The sequence below is a fragment of the Staurois parvus genome, unplaced genomic scaffold, assembly GCF_062004578.1.
Source record: "Staurois parvus isolate SC_StPar_1 unplaced genomic scaffold, SC_StPar_1.0 ptg000866l, whole genome shotgun sequence".
Taxonomy (NCBI): domain Eukaryota; kingdom Metazoa; phylum Chordata; class Amphibia; order Anura; family Ranidae; genus Staurois; species Staurois parvus.
Genome location: NW_028318662.1, coordinates 568,007 through 590,836, shown reverse-complemented (window position 1 = coordinate 590,836; position 22,830 = coordinate 568,007). Strand labels below are relative to the sequence as shown.

General features: G+C 42.1%; 2 protein-coding genes across 19 annotated transcripts in view; one reads left to right on the top strand and one right to left on the bottom strand.

Moving 5' to 3' along the window:
- The window catches only part of LOC149443234 (neurexin-2-like), a 2,355,461-nt gene that overhangs the window by 1,856,671 nt on the left and 475,960 nt on the right, over positions 1–22,830 (bottom strand). The gene's annotated exons all lie outside the window — the stretch shown is intronic.
- The window catches only part of LOC149443237 (uncharacterized), a 182,783-nt gene continuing 163,826 nt past the window's right edge, over positions 3,874–22,830 (top strand). Inside the window, exon 1 of the mRNA XM_089655739.1 lies at positions 3,874–6,795. Within this exon, the coding sequence (XP_089511865.1) occupies positions 4,893–5,861 (969 nt within the window). The 5' untranslated portion in view covers positions 3,874–4,892 and the 3' untranslated portion in view covers positions 5,862–6,795. The remainder of the gene's footprint in view (positions 6,796–22,830) is intronic.

Genomic DNA, 22,830 nt, shown 5'->3' with positions numbered 1-22,830 from the left:
GTGCCTCCTTGACCATGGGTGCGGGCCTCCCTTTCCACCAGTGGTTCTCCACCTCTCCACCAGGGACTGTTAATGCACATGTGCGGTCTTTGCTGCAGGGCCGGGTGAGGTCGTGCGCCGGCCACATTTCCGGCATGGGGTCCTGGTCAGGAAGCATTTATAGGGAGGCAGGTGAGCGGTTCACAGGAGATAAGAGCACTAGAGACAATAGAGGGATGGCGGAGCACTCCTAGGCCCAGTAATCTAGTGATGGGAAAGCAAACGGTAAGCAATATTACCACAATGATGTATATGTGATGTATATGATGTATATGCGATGTGGGTGAACTGGCTATAATTTTGTTATCTTACACTAAGTCATTATTGCACATTGTCTACATCACTCTGGGACCTTTGAGAAATTGCCCACAAGTATTTATGGGCCCTATAGATCTATTCTTAGTGGGTATGATATAAGATCGGATGCACCTCATACACTTATAAGGTGAGTGGGCATTATAGTCATTACCCCTTAACATACTTATTGATAATAATGTCAGTATGATGGATGGTTGGTTGTATAAAATCATTTTTAGTGTGGATATCAACCACCAAGATTACCATTATTATCTACAATATCCACCCTTTTGCTTATCTCTGTTTTTTGACAGATTTAACTATATCTTACCCAAGCTACACCTTAATATTGAGAAGTTTAGACTGTCCAAAATTGGTTCGAGGGCTGGATTAACATTAACTATGAAACTCACATATTATATATATATATCTGTTGTAAGACTTTTTATTACTTTCATCCTTGGTGATACCGTCTTGGTTGTCGTCCCTTAGATGTGCCCCTGCATCCACATGTGGGATTTGCCAAGTGGCTGATTGTCTCCTTCTCTTCTTTTGTTGGTTTATACACACTGGTATTTTGTAAGTGACATAACATGATATGATAAATGTGTATGAATGCACGAATGTTTATATAACATACACTGATCTTTGTATTTTACTTATGTAGATGTCATGTTACGTTTCTTAAGCAGCGCTTAGCTGCAAAACATGTCGAGCTGAATATATCCATCTCGGGTAGCGGCTATCCTGGACCATATGATTAACACAATGGACTTGGGTAGCTGTTCTGCCCATATTGTTGAAAATAATATATGTAATATACTGTAATGTTATGTGATGTTGCTGCCATCTAGTGGTCAGAGTTATTATGCCTAGTTATATCAGGATTTGTCAGGAAGTGGTAATTAGATACAATAACCTCTAACCTGGAAGTTCCTGTCCTCCATTTCGTGACTGCTTCTAAAACTAGCAAGTAGCATACAGTGAAGCTCCAAGCTATTTCTGGACTTATGGTGGAATTGTCCGTGAGTACACTCACTGATAGGATGAAGCTGTTCTATAATGTTTAATGTACTGACACATATGTTTTGTTTGTGTTTATGTTGTAGTTTTACAAAGTTATTCAGAACAAAGAATACATACAGATCTGATGTCTCACGTTTCTTGACTTCTGAATTATTGTTAGACTGTCTGACTAGTGTTATACAACAGTTCAATAACGCGAAGCAGAACAGTAAAAGGACACCCACGTGGCAGTCTGGAATAAACGGAGACGCCATTACTGCAGCATGAGTCTAAGATCAGGAACAAAGTACCAGGCTGATGACACACTACCGCCAACACAGGGAGGTAGGGATAACATCCCCAGCGCCCAGCAAGATGATGCACAGTCACATGTGTCCAGATCTACACGATCTAGCAAGATGTCCTCAGCAAGTTCCTCAGCAGTTAGAGCTTGTGCCAAGGCAGAAGCTGCCCGTGTCCAGCTACAGTATGCAGAAAAAGAAGCCATGATGATGCAGGAGATAGCAGCTAAGAAAGCTGTCACAGCAGAAAAAGAAGCCATGATGATGCAGGAGATAGAAGCTAAGAAAGCCATGATGATGCAGGAGATAGCAGCTAGGAAAGCTGCCACAGCAGAAAAAGAAGCCATGATGATGCAGGAGGTAGCAGCTAAGAAAGCACAAGAAGAGGCTGAATTAGAATCAAAATTGCTTATCCTGCAGCGACAGGCTGCAGTTGCTGAAGCAGAGGCCGCTGCCTACATGGGAACAAGCCAGTCAGGAAGTGAAAAAGCATATAAAGACCCAAAGGTTCCAGAAACACCTCTATCCTCTGCAGATCGTACAAGTGAGTACGTCCAGAACCTTACTGATGTACATACAAAAGAACAGTCTCTTAAACCTGAAGCAAAGGAATTCAGGCCAAGATCTACAAACCCCCTGGACAGGCCCAATCAACCACAAGAGGTCAGTGGCTGCCAGCAAACCAAAAATGAAGCACCAGAATCCCCTAGGAACAAAAAAACAGTGTTCCCACCACCTCAACCTAAAGATTACATGTGCGAACAACAGTGGATGTCACCAAATATCTCATCCGCAAAGAAATGGTCAGCTCAGGCTTTCTCCAATTTGATGACTGTCCTGAAAACTATTGGGCTTGGAAAGCTTCATTTCTGAATGCCACTAGAGGTCTGAACTTATCACCAGCAGAAATGCTTGATTTAATGATAAAATGGCTTGGTACCGAGTCAGCAGAGCATGCAAAGAGGATGAGAAGAGCAAACCTGTTCAACCCTGCAGCAGGACTTAACATGACCTGGAAAAGACTAGAAGAAACGTATGGATCCCCAGAGGTAATTGAAGGAGCACTGTTGAAAAAACTTGAAGTCTTTCCTAAGGTGGGCTACAGAGACAACGTGAGGCTACAAGAACTGAGTGATCTTCTGCTAGAGATAGAATATGCCAAAGAGGATGGCTACTTGCCAGGGCTTTCATATCTGGATATGGCCAGAGGCACTAATCCCATAGTAGAGAAACTACCTTCAAATCTGCAAGACAAGTGGATGTCTGTGGGAGGTAAATTCAAAGAAGATTATAGAATCGCTTTTCCCCCTTTCTCTGTGTTCTCAAGTTTTGTCCGACAGCAAGCGAAAATCCGAAGTGATCCAAGTTTCGCCTTCACCACCAGCGGCAATCAAACGCAAAGACCTCACAGACCTCACGGTAAGACCTCTGTATCCACACACAAAACAGTTGTACCTTCAGAAGTCACAGACTGTCAAAGCACCCATAAGGTACATACAATAGAAAACCCAGATAGACATTGCCCAATACACAAAAAACCACATCCACTAAAGAAATGCAAAGGCTTTAGAAGCAAACCTATTGCAGAGCGGATGTTCTTCCTTAAACAAAACGGCATCTGTTTTAAGTGCTGCGGATCTACTTGCTACATTGCGAAAGACTGTAAAATACCAGTGGAATGTACAGAATGTGGCAGCGAGAGACACATTGCAGCTTTGCACCCTTGCCCTGCTCCTGCACCTCTAGAGACTGTAGAACCCATGAAACATCAGGGCAGGGAGCAACAAAAGACCCCACTCTCTTCAGTGATGTCGAAGTGCTCTGAAGTATGTGGACAAGGCAAGAGTGCACGATCATGCTCTAATATCTGTCTAGTGACTGTATATCCCACTGGCAAGAAGAGAGATAGGGCAGTGAAAATGTATGCAGTGCTGGATGAACAGAGCAACAGATCCCTTGCAAAGTCAGACTTCTTTGATACCTTTAACCTTAAGGCAAGTGCAGTTCCATACACCCTAAGGACATGTGTGGGGACAATTGAAACCGCAGGGAGAAGAGCTACTGACTTTACCATTGAATCCTTAAATAAGAAAGTGCAGTTCTCACTTCCTACCCTAATAGAGTGTGGCATGATACCTGATGACAAAACAGAGATTCCCTCTCCAGAAGTAGCCCATCATCACCCTCACCTCGGCTCAATTGCTCACCTTATCCCAGCTGTTGAGCCAGATGTTTCTATCCTTCTACTTCTTGGAAGAGACATCCTTCAGGTGCACAAGGTACGCCAGCAAATCAATGGACCTTACAATGCCCCCTATGCACAGAGACTGGACCTGGGGTGGGTCATTGTAGGAGAAGTTTGCCTGGGGACAGTGCACCAGCCTGACAACATTAGTATTTTGAAGACATCTGTGTTAACAAATGGACGCACATCTCTTCTCAGTCCCTGTCACAACAGGTTCATTGTCAAGGAAAGCTTTGGCAGGTCAACACAACACTGGGACTCTTCTACACTATATCGCAAAGAAGAAGTCAATTCTGACATTGAGACAGACAATCTAGGGATTACAGTGTTCCAGAAAACTAAAGATGATGATAAACAGGCCCTCTCTATAGAGGATCAGACCTTCTTACAGATTATGGATAGAGAGGCCTACCAAGATGACAATCACAGTTGGGTGGCCCCTCTACCCTTTCGCACACCCAGACGTGTTTTGCCTTGTAACAGGGAGCAAGCCATGAAGCATTTGCATTCACTCAGCAAAACACTACAGAGAAAGCCAGAAGCGAGAAGAGATTTCACTGAATTCATTAAAAGGATGCTGGACAACGATCACGCTGAAGTTGCAGGACCAATTGAGACAGATAGGGAACACTGGTATCTACCCATGTTTGGTGTTTACCATCCACACAAACCTAACCAAGTCAGAATAGTTTTTGATTCCAGTGCAGAATATGAAGGAGTTTCTTTAAACGACGTACTGTTAAGTGGCCCTGACCTAAACAATACTTTGCTAGGTGTCCTTATGCGCTTCAGAAAAGAACCCATTGCTTTCACAGCAGATGTGCAACAAATGTTTTGTTGCTTACTTGTCAGAGAAGACCATAGAGACTTTCTACGTTTTCTCTGGTATGAAGACAATGACATAGACAAGGAAATTGTCAAGTACAGAATGAAAGTGCACGTATTTGGCAACAGGCCCTCTCCTGCTGTCGCTATATACTGCATGCAAAAGGCTGCCCAGAAAAATGCGGAGTTCTATAGACAAACACTTTGTATTGAGGCATTTCTATATAGATGATGGACTCACTTCTGCTAGCACACCTGAAGATGCAATTTCCATCCTCAGTAAAGCAAAGCAAATGCTGGCAGAATCCAATCTGCGTCTTCATAAAATCGCTTCCAACAGCCAAAGAGTAATGGAAGCCTTCCCTGTAGCAGACAGAGCCAAGGACCTTAAATATCTTTGCCTAGGTAAAGACACCCTTCCTCTGCAGAGAAGCCTAGGCCTGAGTTGGGATCTAGAAACAGATAGCTTTGTTTTCCAAGTTTCTTCAGAGGAAAAGCCCTTTACACGTAGAGGAATTCTATCCACCGTTAATAGTCTCTATGATCCCCTAGGGTTTGTGTCACCTGTGACAATAAAAGGTAAGGCCTTAGTTCGGGAACTGTCATCTGGGAAAAGTGAATGGGATGTATTGCTTCCAGAAGGGAGACTATGTGAGTGGGTTCAATGGACAGAATCCTTGCAAGCGTTAGCGCACCTAAAGATAGACAGATGTTATGTTCCCATATCTCTATCAACAGCTCGAAGGAAAGAACTGTGCATTTTCTCAGATGCATCCACCATAACGATAGGTGCAGTGGCTTACTTGAAAGTAATTGATGCAGAAAATGTGTGCCATGTTGGATTTGTTATAGGAAAGTCCAAATTAAGCCCTAAACCAGCCCACATGATTCCTCGTTTAGAGTTGTGTGCTGCTGTACTTGCAGTCGAAATGTCTGAACTAATCATTTATGACCTAGACACTGACTTTGATGCTGTGAAATTCTTCACTGATAGCAACATGGATGAATGTCCTGGGGTACATTTGCAACACCACAAGGAGATTCTATCTGTATGTCTCCAACAGAGTGAATACAATCCGGCAATCTACACACCCAGATCAGTGGTTCTATGTATCTACAGAGCAAAACCCTGCAGATTTTGCCATTAGACCTACTCAAGCAGCATGCCTGCAGAACTCTATATGGTTCTCAGGCCCATCCTTTCTGTACCAACCACACTGTGAGGATATAGACACTGCTAATGTTTATCCGCTCATAGAGCCCAAAGCTAACCCTGAAATCAGATCGGAAATTACAAGTTTCAGTACCAAAATTTCTGAAGTACTTCATTCACATTGCTTTGAGAGATTTTCTTGCTGGAAGATATTAGTTAAAACCCTAGCCAGACTCATCCATGTTGCTAAAACCTTCCGGAGGGAAACCAATAGCGATCAGGTCAGAAGGTGGGAAAGTTTCCATGAACAGCTCAATCTAGAAGAACTTTCTCAGGCAAAGTCTGTTATAATTTCTTCTGTTCAAAACAAATATTTCCAGAAGGAAATTGACTGCATCACAAAACAAAAGACATTCCCAAAACAAAGCTGTCTTAGGAAGCTCAGCCCCTTCGTAGACAAGAATGGGTTGTTGAGAATGGGTGGACGTTTGTCTCTTGCCGAACTTCCAAAGGTTGAGAAAGACTGGTATACTGTATATATACTCCGTTTTGGTGGGATAATGGTTGAACTATGACATTATAGTTTTAGTCTCAGATTAGCTAGGATTCCATTTGCCTGTTGTGCGTTTTTTCTGCATAGCAGTTGTTACATAGGTAGTGGCATAATAAATTATGCCAGGCAGGGAGTGTTCTACCCATATTGTTGAAAATAATATATGTAATATACTGTAATGTTATGTGATGTTGCTGCCATCTAGTGGTCAGAGTTATTATGCCTAGTTATATCAGAATTTGTCAGGAAGTGGTAATTAGATACAATAACCTCTAACCTGGAAGTTCCTGTCCTCCATTTCGTGACTGCTTCTAAAACTAGCAAGTAGCATACAGTGAAGCTCCAAGCTATTCCTGGACTTATGGTGGAATTGTCCGTGAGTACACTCACTGATAGGATGAAGCTGTTCTATAATGTTTAATGTACTGACACATATGTTTTGTTTGTGTTTATGTTGTAGTTTTACAAAGTTATTCAGAACAAAGAATACATACAGATCTGATGTCTCACGTTTCTTGACTTCTGAATTATTGTTAGACTGTCTGACTAGTGTTATACAACAGTTCAATAACGCGAAGCAGAACAGTGGCGATGTCCCAGTAACTACAGTATAGGTCAGGAGGCTGCATGATACCCAGGGAGCGTTAAACAGGTTGATATGTAAATTGTACAAACCAAAAACTTTGATTACAAATATTTGGAAATGCTTTTAGCTATATTTTATATATCTAATGCTTTAATACAAATCGTGTAATTTTAAGTAAAAAGAGTGTTGGGTGCCTAAAAAGTCCATCTTCTTTGTAAATGACAAATTGTTTGCGATATGAACTAGGACATGGCATAGAATTTTCTCATATGCGTCCACAGCACCATCTTGTGGTGACAAAACATTTCTGATGTAAAGGGGATCTCTACTGTCTCTGATATAAGGGAGGCTCTGGGAACCTAAATGTAGGAAGGGAATTCTGGGGTCTTGGATTAGGGAGAAATGTGTGGACTCTGATGTATGGAGGGAATGCTGGAAACTTCAATTTAACCCTGATATAAGGGGGAACACTAGGACATGTGATGTAAGGGGGAATGCTGTGGACTCTGATGTAAGTAGGGAATGCTGAGGACTCTGATTGAAGGGGGAACTGTGTGCTCTGATGTAAGAGGGCTCTGGTATAAGGGAGGACTCTGGGGACACTGATGTACAGAAGGAATCTGGACACCCTAATGTACAGGGTAATGGTCAGGACTTTGATACAAACGGAGACTCTGGTGTAAGAAGGGATTCTGATCTAAGGGGGAATCTGAAGACCCTGATGTAAGGTGGGATTCTAGGAACCTAGATGTAAGGGGGGGGGGCTCTCTAAACATTATGTTGTACATGACATAGTCCTGACCAAGGTGTCCATTGTCTCAACAGTTGCTGGTTTTAATGAAGTTAAAGGCCCTGACCTCAACTCAATAAAAGCCTATGTGTCCATGTACACATAGGCTTTTACCAGAGTTTAGGAGCAGTATAGTTTAGGGGCAATTAAACGTTCCTCTTCTGAATGCAGAATAATCGCGTTCAGGAAAGGAACGTTTTGACCAAAAACGTGGCAAAAACACATGCAAACATGTCTAAACGCTAGCCACATTTAGCATTTGGGCGTTTATCCATGCCAATGGAAAATACTCTGGACAATCAAATGAATAAACCTCCAAGTGCTAAACATGGGTAAACGCGGTACTGCGTTTACATGCGTTTTTTGCTGCGTTTAGCGTTTTTCTGCTATCAGAAGAGTTTAATGACTAGGTGAGTTCATGTGTACATGAGGACTAAGGTAGGCTCAGACAGACAAAATGTGTGTGCATAAAAGCATATGTAATAGAAACATTTAATTTACAAAAATGATCTTTTTCTGAGCTTTATTTGTGTCTGTGAGGTTGCCAGCTGTGGTACAGTAATAAAGTGGTATTTCGTAAGCACGAGGACTGTTATATTTGTGCAGTGTATAAAGTGACTAGGCAAAATTTGGCCATACAATCCATTTGCTGGGGTACACACACACTGTTTTACCCCAGGGAGCCACAGGCCTTTCATAATGCTCACACTTTGTCACACTCTTTTGAGTTTTTAATTGTTAAGACAACAGATTGTTTGTTATGGGTATTATTAATGATTACATAATGTTTATACTGTTTCTATTTGTGTGTATGTATACATACACAAATGCAGCATGATGTACTGTATGTCCTGCAACCAGTTCCCCTGAAGACTTCAGTTTTACAAAACATGTCGGGTGTGGCTTGTACTTGAAGACTTCACGCTTTAATGCCATTGTCAGTTGGCATTTTTTATCGTTTTTTTAGCGATCAGCCTGTCAATTTATTCTATTTTGTTACTGCTTTTTTTCCTTATGGAATCAACTGATGGATTATTATTTTACAGGTTTTATATAGCGCCAACAGTTTGCGCTTTACAATATAAGGGATTGAGTCTTAACTTTTAATAAACCATAACGTTTTTTAAAAAATGGGCTTCACTATGGAGATATTTTTTTGATATCCTATGGTTCCTCATGCAATGATGCCGATGTGAGCATCGAGAAGAAGGACTGGAAGATCGGTGATTAATTACATGAAGCATGTTTTGACCATTTATAATCTTATGGTCAACCACTTCTGGTAAGAGGCTCCTGTTCTATAGCACTTGGTGGTAGTTTTTTTCATTTGTGGATCACATTGCAACGTGCATGATGAAGCACTCTCATCGGGAAGATTGGATCAGCACTTACTAAATGGACTTGCTAATCACTTTTTGATCATTATTATACATTGATTTACACCAAGGGTACTGAATTAATGGAGTGTCCTCAGTCCCCCCCACACACACTATACGTCACAATCCCCAACTTCACATTAGATTCACCTTCACAGTAGTGTTCTCAGGCCTCCTGTACATCACCCCCACCCATCCCTTTACAGTATACCCCCATTATTTTCAGAAGTCCTCAACCCCCCTTCAGTCATCACCCCTGCCCCACACTACTGTCCTCTGCCCCCTTCACATCTCTCCCCCACACTACTGTCTTCTTCCCCTTCACAAAACCCCCAGCAGAACTGTGCCCCCTTCACATCCCCCCTACAACACTTCCCTTCCTACATCTCTCCCAACAGCACTGTCCCACCCCCTCACATTACAACCCCTCCAAAAGTAGTGTTCTATGCCCTTTTCACATCAACGCCCCCCACACACACACACTCAGCACTGCCCCTTCGCACCCCACCCCAGTAGTATACTCTGCCCTCCTCACATCAACCCCACCCCCCACTTCACATCCCTACCCCACAGTACTGTCCTCTGCCCCTTCCCATCCCCCCACCACAACACTGCCCCTTTTACATCACCCCTCCACAGCAATGCACCCATCCTTGCATCACAAATCCCCCCCCCCTTTACATCACCCCTTCACAGCACTGCCCCCTTTACATCACCTCCCACCACCACCATATGCACACAGCACTGCCCCTCTTAACATTTTGCCCACCCTCCCCCTTTAAATCACACACACAGCCAGAGTAGTGTTCCTGGCCCCCCCTTCACTCTCCTACCTTAGAGTGGAGAGCGGGAGGCAACATTACTGGATCGGGTGTGGGAAGCACAGAACATCATTGAACAGGGCCGCTTCTTTCCCCCCCATCCTCCACCGCTGTTATAACAGCAAAGTGAACAGCAGGAGACTGAACATTTCTGGAGTGAGTGTGGAATAACAGCACAGTATTAAACAGATTGTGGGAGCGGGAGCTGTCATAACATTTCAACACACACAGACGGATCCTGGACATGGGCTTCAAATGTCGTATTCCTCTTGTCAAGCCGCTCCTGAACAACAAACAACATCAGAAGCATCTTACCTGGGCTAAAGAAAGCCAGACCTGGTTTGTTGCTCAGTGGTCCAAAGTCCTCTTTTCTGATGGGAGCAACTTTTGCATCTCATTTGGAAACCAAGGACCCAGAGTATGGAGGAAGAATATGGGATAAAGATAAAGCGAGCGCTCAAAAAATCAGCTGCTGAAACACTCTAAGGAATCACTGGACCTTGTAACAAGAATAATATAAATATATAGTGCAGCGCTGTGATACTAATATAAAATGTATGTGAATAAAAGTTCGTATAGTCCTTTACACAATAAAAGTGATCATGAACAAAGAACATGTGAAGGTCTCCTCATCGTTTAGATGGCTGGAATCAAATAGAAAAAATGCGCACTCACCGACCGCGCATTTCAAATGCGCATGTGTACAATATTATCCACATGATCGGTCAGATATGCAGATCAGCAAAGCACATTGGTCATCCCCTTCAAGTAACGACATCAGCCTTGGGTGCAGCGATATACCTCCAGGTCCAGAGAGCCCTCTTGCCCCAAGTGATAAGGTAGATTGAGATCCCTCTCCTGGTTATAGGTACCCCAAGAATTGGCTGCTGCAAATCTGGAACCCTCCAACAAGAGGGTCAAGAAAGGGAATGCCAATAGTGTAGTATGTTCAAAACTTTTATTGGGTCAATGCATATAACAAATACCGTCAGTGATCAGACAGACTGGTAAGTGAGGAAATAAATGAATAAATAATACATGCACTAACCCGGCAAAGGTAAAAAGTGGAAGACCACCGGACCTCCTCGTGGTCCCAGTGGTCAGGAAGTCACACTCGCTACTGGCTCCTCCTGAGGCCTTTCGTGCTAGGGCACTCCATCAGAGGGAGGACGCCACTAGCAGTGTGACAGGCAAGACTTCCTATTTGAATGCGGTTCGCGCATGCGCACAAATCCCGCTCTATCATTCAGAAACAGAAACGAGGAACTGCGCACGCGCGAATGGATTTTGCCGAGGATTATCGATGTGCGGAAATGAACTGCGCATGCGCCACCCGATAGCCGCCATTTTGCCATGGATTTTGAGCAGTGAGCTGTGTGAACTGACAGCCACTGCTAGAGAGATGTGAAACAGGGCACATAAAGCTAGTGCCGATTACCCGGGACTGATGACAGGACCGTGATTGATCGGCTCACGTAGGCGGTCCCGTAGGCGTCTGGTTGAGGCCTTTCGTGCTAGGGCACTTCATCAGAGGGTGGACACCACTAGCCCGCATGTGGCGAACATAAGGAAAGGCTACAAAGATCATTCGTTATCCAACCACTATAGGCTTTTCCATAATAAGGACCCTACCTCATTAAAATTTATGGGTATAGAGGTAATATCCCCGCATTGGAGGGGACTCCATAAGACTAGAACTGTTTCTCAGGCAGAGACCCGTTGGGTCTATGAATTACGTACCCTTTACCCTCATGGACACAATGTTGAGGTGGATATAAACTGCTTCATTGCTAATAGTTAAGATAATGATATATTCCCCATTGTGTTCAACCACATGCCTTGATATATGGTTGAAGTTTTTATGGTTGAATGCTGACTTCATTTTCCAGCAGGACTTGGCACCTGCCCACACTGCCAAAAGCACCAAAACCTGGTTCAATGATCGTGGGATTACTGTGCTTGATTTGCCAGCAAACTTGCCTGACTTGAACCCCATAGAGAATCTATGGGGCATTGCCAAGAGAAAGATGAGAGACATGAGACCAAACAATGCAGAAGAGCTGAAGGCTGCTATTGAAGCATCCTGGTCTTCCATAACACCTCAGCAGTGCCACAGGCTGATAGCTTCCATGCCACGCCGCATTGAGGCAGTAATTGCTGCAAAAGGGGCCCAAACCAAGTACATATGCATGCTTATACTTTTCAGAGGTCCGATATTGTTCTATGTACAATCCTTGTTTTATTGATTGCATATAATATTCTAATTTTCTGAGATTGTGGATTTGGGGTTTTCATGAGCTGTAAGCCATAATCATCACAATTATGACAAATCATGGCTTGAACTATCTTGCTTTGCATGTAATGAGTCTATCTCATATATTAGTTTCACCTTTTAAGTTGCATTACTGAAATAAATGAACTTTTGCACGATATTCTAATTTTTCAATTTTCACCTATATATACACAAATAGGATTTGATTAATCACTTTATTTGTTAATTCAGCACTTTATTTGGACTCACAGATTATTTTGTTTACATTTTTGTGAACATTGCTTCTTCTTTTTATTAATATATGTTTGCTTGTAATAATTTTAGCACTGATGTCTTTTATTTCTAGGTTTGTAATTGGTATCACAATTTTTCAGCGGCTGCTTGTTTACTACTAATATAATTAGACCTAGTGCAGATATTCACTTTTATTTATATTGGGATGGTGGGGGTAATCTATATTGGGGGGGTGATCAGTATAAGGGTGGGGGCAACTATTAGTGGTAATATAACAAAGTGGAAGCAACTGGGAACAAAAACGACTCAACCACGAAGGGGTAGGCCGCGTAAAATGACAGAGCGGGGTCAGCACATGCTGAAGCGCACAGTGTGTAGAAGTCGCCAACTGTCTGCAGAGTCAATAGCTAAAGACCTCCAAACTTCATGTGGCCTTTAGATTATCACAACAACAGTGCATAGAGAGCTTCGTAGAATGGGTTTCCATGGCCAAGCAGCTGTATTCAATCCTTACATCGCCAAGTGCAATGCAAAGTGTTGGATGCAGTGGTGTAAAAGGTGCCGCCACTGGACTCGTGTTCTCTGGAGTGACGAATCACACTTCTCTGTCTGGCAATCCGATGGACATGTCTGGGTTTGGCGGTTGCCAGGTGAACAGTACTTGCCTGACTGCATTGTGCCAAGTGTAACGTTTGGTGGAGGGGAGATTATGGTGTGGGCTTGTTTTTCAGGGGTTGGGCTTGGCCCCTTAGATCCAATGATGGGAACTCTCAAGGTGTCAGCATACCAAGACATTTTGGACAATTTCATGCTCCCAACTTTGTGGGAAGAGTTTGGGGATGGCTCCATCTTGTTCCAACATAATTGCTCACCAAGACATTTTAGACAATTTCATGCTCCCAACTTTGTGGGAACAGTTTGGGGATGGCCCCTTCCTGTTCCAACATGATTGCACAAAGCAAGGTCCATAAAGACATGGATGTTTGGGGTGGAGCAACTTAACTGACCTGACCTAGAACACTTTTGGGATGAATTAGAACGGAGACTGCAAGCTAGTCCTTCTCATCCAACATCAGTGCCTGACCTCACAAATGCGCTTCTGGAAGTTTGGTCAAACATTTCTATAGACACACTCCTAAACCTTGTGGACAGCCTTCCCAGAAGAGATGCAGCTGTTATAGCTGCAAAGGGTGGGCCAACTCAATATTGAAAGCTATGGATTAAGACTGGGATGCTATTAAAGTTCATGTGCGTGTAAAGGCAGGCATCCCAATACTTTTGGCAATATATTGTGTATATATAAAAGCACCTTGTCCCCATATTGATAAGAGCAAGGGCTTTTCCCGTATAACCCTGGGCTGGTGGTTACTGGGGTCTGCAGGCATGGAATTATTGGAATGTGGAAGCCCCATTTAAAAATAAGGGAGCCTCCAGATAACACCTCCCCTCCCCCCCATGTGAATAAGGAGTATTACTCATTCACACAAAAAAATCAGTAGTAAATAAACATCTACCCTGGTCTGGTATGGTTAAGCTAGGGGAAACCACATGCTCCTTCCTCTCCTTTCCTGAGATAATGTCATTTTTTCATTTTTTTTATGGGATCCTCCTTAAAACCCATATCAGACCTATAAGGATTTTTATTAGTCACATGAATCTATTCATGATGTCAAAAAAACACTCACTTCACTTTACATATATAATGGGTATTAGATCTGCATACTAAAAAAATTAAGGTAAAAGTTTCAAAATGAAGGAAAAATACGAAAAGTACATAAACCCTAATTGTTAAAACCATGAAAATATACTCTGTCCAATTTAGTACCAATCCTTTAATATATTAATTGAATAGCTTTAATTGGAAATCTAATGCAAATTAGCCACTGGTTTATTTATAGTCCACATTTCCTCGTCAGTAGATAGTTTAATTAGCTTTCAAAGTCTAATTATCCAATCAAATTAAACAGCACCTGTTCTGATTCTTGATTACAGGTCTGAATTGAAGAGGGGAACCCTCACCTATTGCAAAATGCACTGCTAAAAAGGATACGGAGCTAAGGAAACCATACAGAGCTAAAGAGTCTAGATTACTTATTGCAGTATCAGAAAACTTAAATTTTGGTAGAATATTTATAATACGCACACATACACACTTTGACCCATCCTTAAGCATATGTACACACACATGCACACAAACATACACACTGTAACACTGACCAAAAGGAGAGTAACACATGTGCTTGGCCATTTTTCACAAGTTGCAGACAGATAGTAGACTGCACTTTGCCACAAATCCATGAAAAAAGTAATGCTGCACATCTTTGCTGCAACCAAATGTTTTTTGTGCATAAACATGTAACAAATACTGCAGTGCTTCTTGAGATATACTGTATATTGTACTGGCTAAAACAGGTATGTCCTGGATGGCAGGTAAACATCTCCCTTCCTAGGCTGGCTATACATTATACAATTTTCTTGTACAATTTTCCTTTAGATTTACCAAAACCATATAATATGAGGTCAAGCCTAAACAATTTCAATTGGTATGCAATCAGTCTGGCCCTTACACTACATAGTTAAAAGTAATTTTAAAGGAAATTGAATAAGAAAATTGTATAATGTGTGGCCAGCTTTAGTTCTTCACATGATGGGCATTTTAAAAGCATAGAAAATCACATCATATTATACTCCTAATGGTCATCGGAGCAGCTGTGGAACTAACCTTGCTTCACCCTTGTCTTACCTGACGTTGGTTGTGGGATTTAGTGCTTAGTGGTCTGTCTATCTTGTTTTAATAGGACTGCTGAATGCTGTACCTGTTTTATTTTAGATACACGTCATAACGCATCATAGTCCCACTGTGTGTGTAGTTTTCCTGGCTGAATTAACCACTTTAGCTTCAGAAGGTTTTACCCCCTTCATGACCAGGCCATTTTTTGCTATGTATCACTATACTACTTTAACTGGTAACTGTGCGGTCACGCAACGCTGTACCCAAATGAAATTTATATCTTTATTTGATACAAAGAGAGATTTCTTTTGATGGTATGTGATCACCACTGGGTTTTTTATCTATTATTATATGCATGGAAAAATAACAAATAATTTGAAAAAAAAATATTTTTTGCTTTTTGCTATAAAACATATCAAATAAAAAAAATTAATTTCTTCATAAATTTAGGTGACACGTGACCAATCGGAATGATCTATCCTGGAAACCCTAAAGGAAAGATCGCTGCACTGATTTCATGAACAGTGACAGCTAATCACCCTTGGAGACAAGTGCAGAAGGGAGGTGGGAGGTGGGGGGTGGGGAGGGTATATGGTGTTATTTTATTTTTTATGAAAAGGTGAACTTACACTTTAAAATAATTTAATGCACACAAACACACACACACACAAATTTGTTTTTGTAAAATATAAAATACAAGATTGTGTTAAGTAAATAGATACCAATTATATCAAACCCCAAAATTGTTTGTGAGTAAAAACGTTGGTACCCAGATTTGTCCAGAAGTGATACTTTAAGTATCACTCCGGGTCTGACTTTGAAATTGTGCAACTTCAGTTGAATTCCCACGATTTCAAAGTTGGACGTCAGAACGACTTCAAATGTGACTTGGAAGACATATGTGCGACTTAAAGCACAGAAGTTTATGCAAGTCACACCTGAACTTGCAAAAGTAGTGCATGAATTACTTTAATAATCAGTGCAGAGACTTTAATAATTCTCTCGATGCCAAACTAGACAAACTATCTACCACTTATTTGGGGCATTCAGCCTCTACTGGTCAGACATCTTTTGCATGACTTTTTGTGGAGATGGGACTGCGGGATGTCTGTCATTTAAGATATCAACAAGCCAAAGTGTACTCATGTTATTCGGCTACTCATGGTGGCCTCACCAGGATTGACCTTGGTCTGTGTAATGAGGAAATGCTCCCATTGCTTTCCTCCTCTCAATATGAACCTTGGACCATTTCTGATCACTCCCCATTCTGGTCAAAATCACTATTTCAGGTCATCTTAAGAGATCCTATTGGAAAATCAATCCCTTTTGGTTGTCATTTCCAGACCCCGATCCCATATCAGAACATCTGGTTAATGCGGAGTCAGCTACATCTAGGAAAACCTGAGATGCCCTTAAAGCCTTTCTGAGGGGGCAATTTATTAAAACAATTTCCTCCATAAAGACCAAGACCAAAGCCTGGAAAACCTTTGTATTGCAGGAGGTGAAAAATGCTGAGGATGCCTTTGTGCATAATACTACTGATCATACTAGGTAGATATGGGTTGAAGCACAAAACCTAGCTAAGCAGGTGACCCTCTCAAAAGCAGAAAACAAAACTATTTTTCTTGCAACCAAACTATTTTTGAGAAAGGAGAAAATACAGGACGCATGCTGGCTATGATAGCAAAAGCCCACAGGGGCTCCTATTTATCCCTGCCATCACTTCTGCTTCTGGAGACATTGTCTCAACACAGGTAGAGCTCCTTCAGACATTCTGCAATTTTTATGCAGATCTATACTCTTCCAATGTTCCCCCTACTGTATTCAGGACTTTCTATTGAACTGCCTCTCCCTCGACTGTTCTCCTCTGCTAGAGCTATGCTAAATGCCATTCTCTTCATAGATGAATTATTGGATGCTGTAGCTGCTTCCCCATCAAGGAAATCTCCAGGGGCTGATGGGTTGCCTATGGAGGTGTATAGGCAGTATGCAAACGCTCTCCTTCCTTACTTGAAAACTGTGGTCACCAAGCTGGGATACCTACCCAGTTGTATGAATTAAACTATTATAGTGGTTCTGCTTAAACCAGGTAAAGACTGTCTTCTACTAGACTCCTATAGACCCATATCACTGCTAACATCAGACGCTAGGCTTTTGGCCAAGGTGTTAGCCTCTCGATTGACTAAAGTAATTTCAAAGCTTATCCATGCAGACTAATCAGGATTTATTCTGGCTTGATCCACCTCACTTAACATCAGGCATTTATTTTTAAATCTTCATTTGCCTGTAGATAATCCAGATAGGTCAATACTGTCCCTCAATGCAGCCAAGGCTTTTGACAGTATCGATTGATTATATTTGTGGGAGGTGTTGAAACGATTTGGCCTAGATGACCATTTTATAAAGTGGGTGCAACTGCTATATGCAGGCCCCTGTGGCTAGACTGAGAATAAATGGGGACCTTTCCGAACCCCTCCCCCTGTATAGGGGAACTAGGCAGGAGCGCCCGCTCTCGCCTCTATTATTTGCACTAGCTCTAGAACCTCTGGTCAAAAATTTGAATCTTTCCTCAGATTTCTGGCTTCAAAAGAAGCAGTGGGGAAGATAAGGTGTCCCTTTAAGCTGATGATACCCTCCTTTACTTAGGCGACACTGCTTCATCCCTGCAAAATGTAATACCCTTATACAGCACTTTGGTACCCTGTTGGGCTTCACCGTAAATTGGGATAAATCTGCTCTTCTCTCTGTAGATGACCTCTGGAACATCTGGAAATGTCTGGAACCTATCTCCTTTGCCCAAACAACTTCAGGCAAAATGTAACACTTAGTGTAAACTTCCACCTTCAGAGGTGGGTAGGGTAAACCTAATCAAAGTGGTATGGGCACCATAATTGTTATATATTTTTCATAATTCCCCCTAGTGGATACCCTGAAGGTGGTTTGCAAGTATAGATATACTATTTAGAGATCTGATATGGAGAAAAAAATCAGCGAGGATAAGATTACCACACTCCAATATGGCAAAGATCAGAGGCATTTAGCAGCCCCTAACCCCAGACTTTAATTCCTGGCCTCACAGCTTTAGCATCTGAGGGTTGGTGAATTTCAGATTGTTCTGGTCCGATTCATATACTATTAACATCGGGGGCTACATATTGCTCAGATTTATCCCAATTAGAAGCAGGGCTTCCACATATTTCTGTGGAAGCCCCAGTATTACTCTCCTGAAATAGATCTGGACCACTGTGAAGGAGATTCTAGGGCTCCAAGGTTTTCAATGGGAAACATTGCTCTGACATAACCCTAACTATAGGGAAATTTATAACTTGGAGGGGTTTCAGTCTTAGGAGGATGCCGGTATCTGTTATGTCCAACAACTGTTCAACCAGAACATAATGAAACCTTTTATAAACTTACAGGAAGAGTTTGCTCTGCCTAGACAGCAGTTCTATAGGTATCTACAACTACGGCATGCTTTGCAAACCCAAAAATGTTATTGCACTTTAACACTTACTGAACACCCATCTCTTTGTGAAATCATGCTGGAAAACAAGAAGAAAGGCACGATCTCTCAGATATATTCCATGTTAGCCTCTACTATGCATGATGTAGTTAAACTACCTTGTAGACACAAATGGGAAGCAGACCTGGGAGATTTAGGAGGGGAGACTTGGGAAATGCGCCTTCAATCTATACCACATTTCAGTTTCACCATTGCACAGACATTCACAGTTGTTTTTGCTACACAGGGCCTACTGTACACCAAAACAGCTATTTGGATGGGGTAGGAGGGAGTCCCCTCTATGTCATAAATGTTGTAGAGATTAAGGTGGCTTAATACATCTGCTGTGGTGCTGCCCAGAACTATTTAGGTACTGGAGGGCAGTGGCTGACACTATCTCTGCTGTGTATATGATTATGGTCCCAATGGACCCTGTGGTGTGCCTACTGGGAGTAGTGGATGAGAAAATTTTTACGCCCCCGATTCATATACAGGTAGCTGTGCACAGACTCTTATACATTGCTCCCAAGCAAATTGCTCACTTTTGGATATCCTCCCACACTCCATACTACTGAGAGAAAAACTGACTTACCAGCATAGAAATGCCCACCAAAAATCTTCCTCTATCTAGCAGACATGGCTTGATAACCCAGGGCTAGCCCCACATCAATTGATCAAGTACAGGCTGCTGCAGTTGTAGGAAGTCATGTCAGGTCCAATTTATTTTTCTATATCACAACACTGCTTTAGCTCAAGTTTCAACTATTTATGGTATGGGAGTATAAAGCTCCCTTTGGCACCTTGTATAAGGATAAATACTTTTCTTTTATCACTGGATCAATAGATATGGGCTGTACAGGGCCTATTGCTTGCTCGTAGTTTTGCACTTTTTCTTCTCCTGTTTGTTTACCTTCTTCCATTTTGTTGTTTTGATGATGTTTTCTAAGGTACAAGTTTTATTGTATTGAGTTGCTACCAATGAAGTTAAACTTATGTCACTGTACATGTAAATGACACTGCTGAAGCAAGATAAACATTTGATGGGTCTATGGGCCTCATTGTAATGTTATAATTTATCTTCTTATACCACCTGGTGCATGATTGTTAATTTGTACTTTTTTTTCTTGTGGTTGTCATAACAATGAAAAAAACATTTCTGATTAAAAAAAAATCAGTGCGATTTGACCAATTCCATTGTGGACAATAGAGTGTGACTTCTTATGCAATTTTAAATGATCAAAAGCCATTATAGATCATCAGTTTGGAGTTAACTGTAAATGATAACTGTAGAATTATCCTTCTCATTCCAGCATAAGCGGCAATATCTAATATTTTAAAAATTGGTGTTTTCATAACTATATGTGCCTATTGAACATGTATGCGCATGTATATGGGTGTGGGGGAGCTATTGAAATATATGAGGGCATTTTATATTAATTTTATTAACCTTTTTTTCATTTTTTTTAATGTAAATGTATGCTGTTAACTCTGTAATAGCATAGTGCAAGTGACAGGTCCTCTATAACCACCTCCCTACCGTCATTTAGTAAAACTATGACAAGTAGGTAGATGTCTGTTTCTGGAGTGACATTTATAAACATCAGTCCAGAAATAGCACTCAGGCATCTGTTCTGCCCATTAATGGCAGTGAATCAAGCCATTCTTGGTTGGTTTGCTTCACAGGCACGTTGTGCAGAACCAATCTGACACAGCTCTGCACCTTCTGATAACTGTGATTGGTCATAGAAGACACTAATCACAGCAATCTCAGATGTACACACCCTTGTGTTTATAACTGTGATCACTCCCTTTTCTCTTCCCCAGTGGAAAGAGAGAATCAGGAACTAATGAATGAATGAATGGCACACAGCAGCATAAGCAGATAAGGATTTTTACCTCTTTCACTTGAACATAGCTTCTGATCATATTTCAGGAAAGGTCGTCTGCAGGTGCTGGGCTCCTGCCCAGGCCTAAGGACCCTGGTAATCTAGGTCTATGTGCTACTTTATTCATAAGAATTACTTTAATATGGACCTTACTAATGATGGGCTTGATGTTCAAGTCGAACTTACGTTCGTCTCGAGCATTGGCCGTTTGTGTGTTTGGCGAACACACGAACGGTAAGGGTTGCACTGCTCTCTCACAGTGTATTGTGATTGGACAAAGCTATGCACCTAACCACAGATCAGGTGCAATGCTCTGGCCAATCACATCACAATTGGGTGGAGCTAGTGGTGACACGAAACTGACCTGTATTTCTTGGAGAATGATTAGACTCTGAGAGGGTTAAATAATATTCTGTAGGAAAAAATTTAGGAGAGAGTGCCAAGTTTAAAAGCTTATTAAAGGGGGGATTAAAGTTATTGGAGGTTAGGGGGGTTTGTATGAATACTGGAGGGGGTTACAGATTAGAATATTAGTATAAGACTGGTAGTTACAGAAGTGAGCAGCACAGAAGTTGAAAGGATGACAATAGGGAGGAGAGTGAGATAGCAGCAGCACTGCCCCAGTGATAGTGACAGGGGGAAGGTCTGAAGTTATGTCAGGATTGCAGGTTTAGCAGCTGAGGGATGAGATACAGAGGGCTCAAGATTGTATATAATCTATAATATAAACTGGGGAAGAGAGGCCTAACCTCACTCTGAGTGATTTCTACCTGTTTGAATAGTTGCTTGAGGAGGTCAGCATTTCAGCACTGATGACAAAATGAAGCAGGCTGTCCTGGATGGTTCAGGCGTACTGACAAATCTGTCTATGCTGAAGCTTTCCAGGCAACACTGGGATAAGGGTATAAATGTAGCAGGGAAGTATGTTGAATGATACAAACATACACATACATAACCACACATACACACGCATAACATGCATATGCCTACATACAACAGATAAAACATACACAAGAATACCCATAATACTATGGGCAAAAGGTTGGGTTTGGAGGATGAAATGTTGGATATTGGAAAAGTGGAAGATGTGTGTAATGGGCTAATCTGTAAGAGAATAACATATAAGGGGAGATTAGGTGAACAAATAAAAGTGAATGCGAGACTGTGTCCCATATCCACTGAGCGTAGACCTTGTGGCCCAATGAGGTGTGTCCTGACTAGAGAGGATAATACATTATTATTATTATTATACAGGACTTATATAGCGCCGACAGTTTGCTCAGCGCTTTACATTATGGAGGGAGACAGTACAGTAACAATACAATTCAATACAAGAGGGATTAGAGGGCCCTGCTCCTTGGAGCTTACAATCTAGGTGGGAGGGGATAGTGGTACAAAAGGTAGTTAGCTGTGCGGGATGGAGTGGTTGAGGGAGTAGGGGATTCCAGTAGTTAGCCGGGGTCAGGGTAGGCTTCCCTGAAGAGATGAGTTTTCAGAGTGTGCCTAAAAGTGAGCAAGGAAGGAGATAGCCTGATAGCTTGAGGTAGGGAGTTCCAGAGGATGGGTGAAGCCTGTGAGAAATCCTGGAGACGAGCATGGGAGGAGGAGACAAGGGAGCTAGTGAGTAGGAGGTCTTGTGAGAAGCGGAGAGTACGGTTTGGGTGGTATTTAGAAACAAGGTCAGTGATGTAGTTAGGGGCAGTGTTATGAACGGCTTTGTACGGCAGTGTTAGTGTTTTGAATTTTATCCGCTGGGCAATTGGAAGCCAGTGGAGGGATTGGCAGAAAGGGGTGGCAGATACAGAGCAGTTAGTAAGGTGAATGAGTCTGGCAGCAGCATTCATGATGGACTGGAGTGGGGACAGCCTGCGATGAGGTAGGCCAGTGAGGAGGGAGTTACAGTAGTCAAGGTGTGATATAATAAGGGAGTGGATGAGTTGCTTAGTGGTATCCGAAGTTAGGAACGGTCGTATCTTGGAGATGTTGTGGAGGTGAAGTCTACATGAGTTTGTCAGTGATTAGACCTGGGGCTGAAAGGACAGATTGGAGTCTAGGATTACACTTAGTACCCTGGCGTGAGGAGTGGGATTGATGGTAGTGTTGTTGATCTTGATGGAGAAGTCGGGTGGGGTGCGGGCTGGGGGGAATACTAGAAGCTGGTGATGCGATCGGAGACTGAGGGGGTGAGGTGAGGGGTACAGAGATAGATTTGA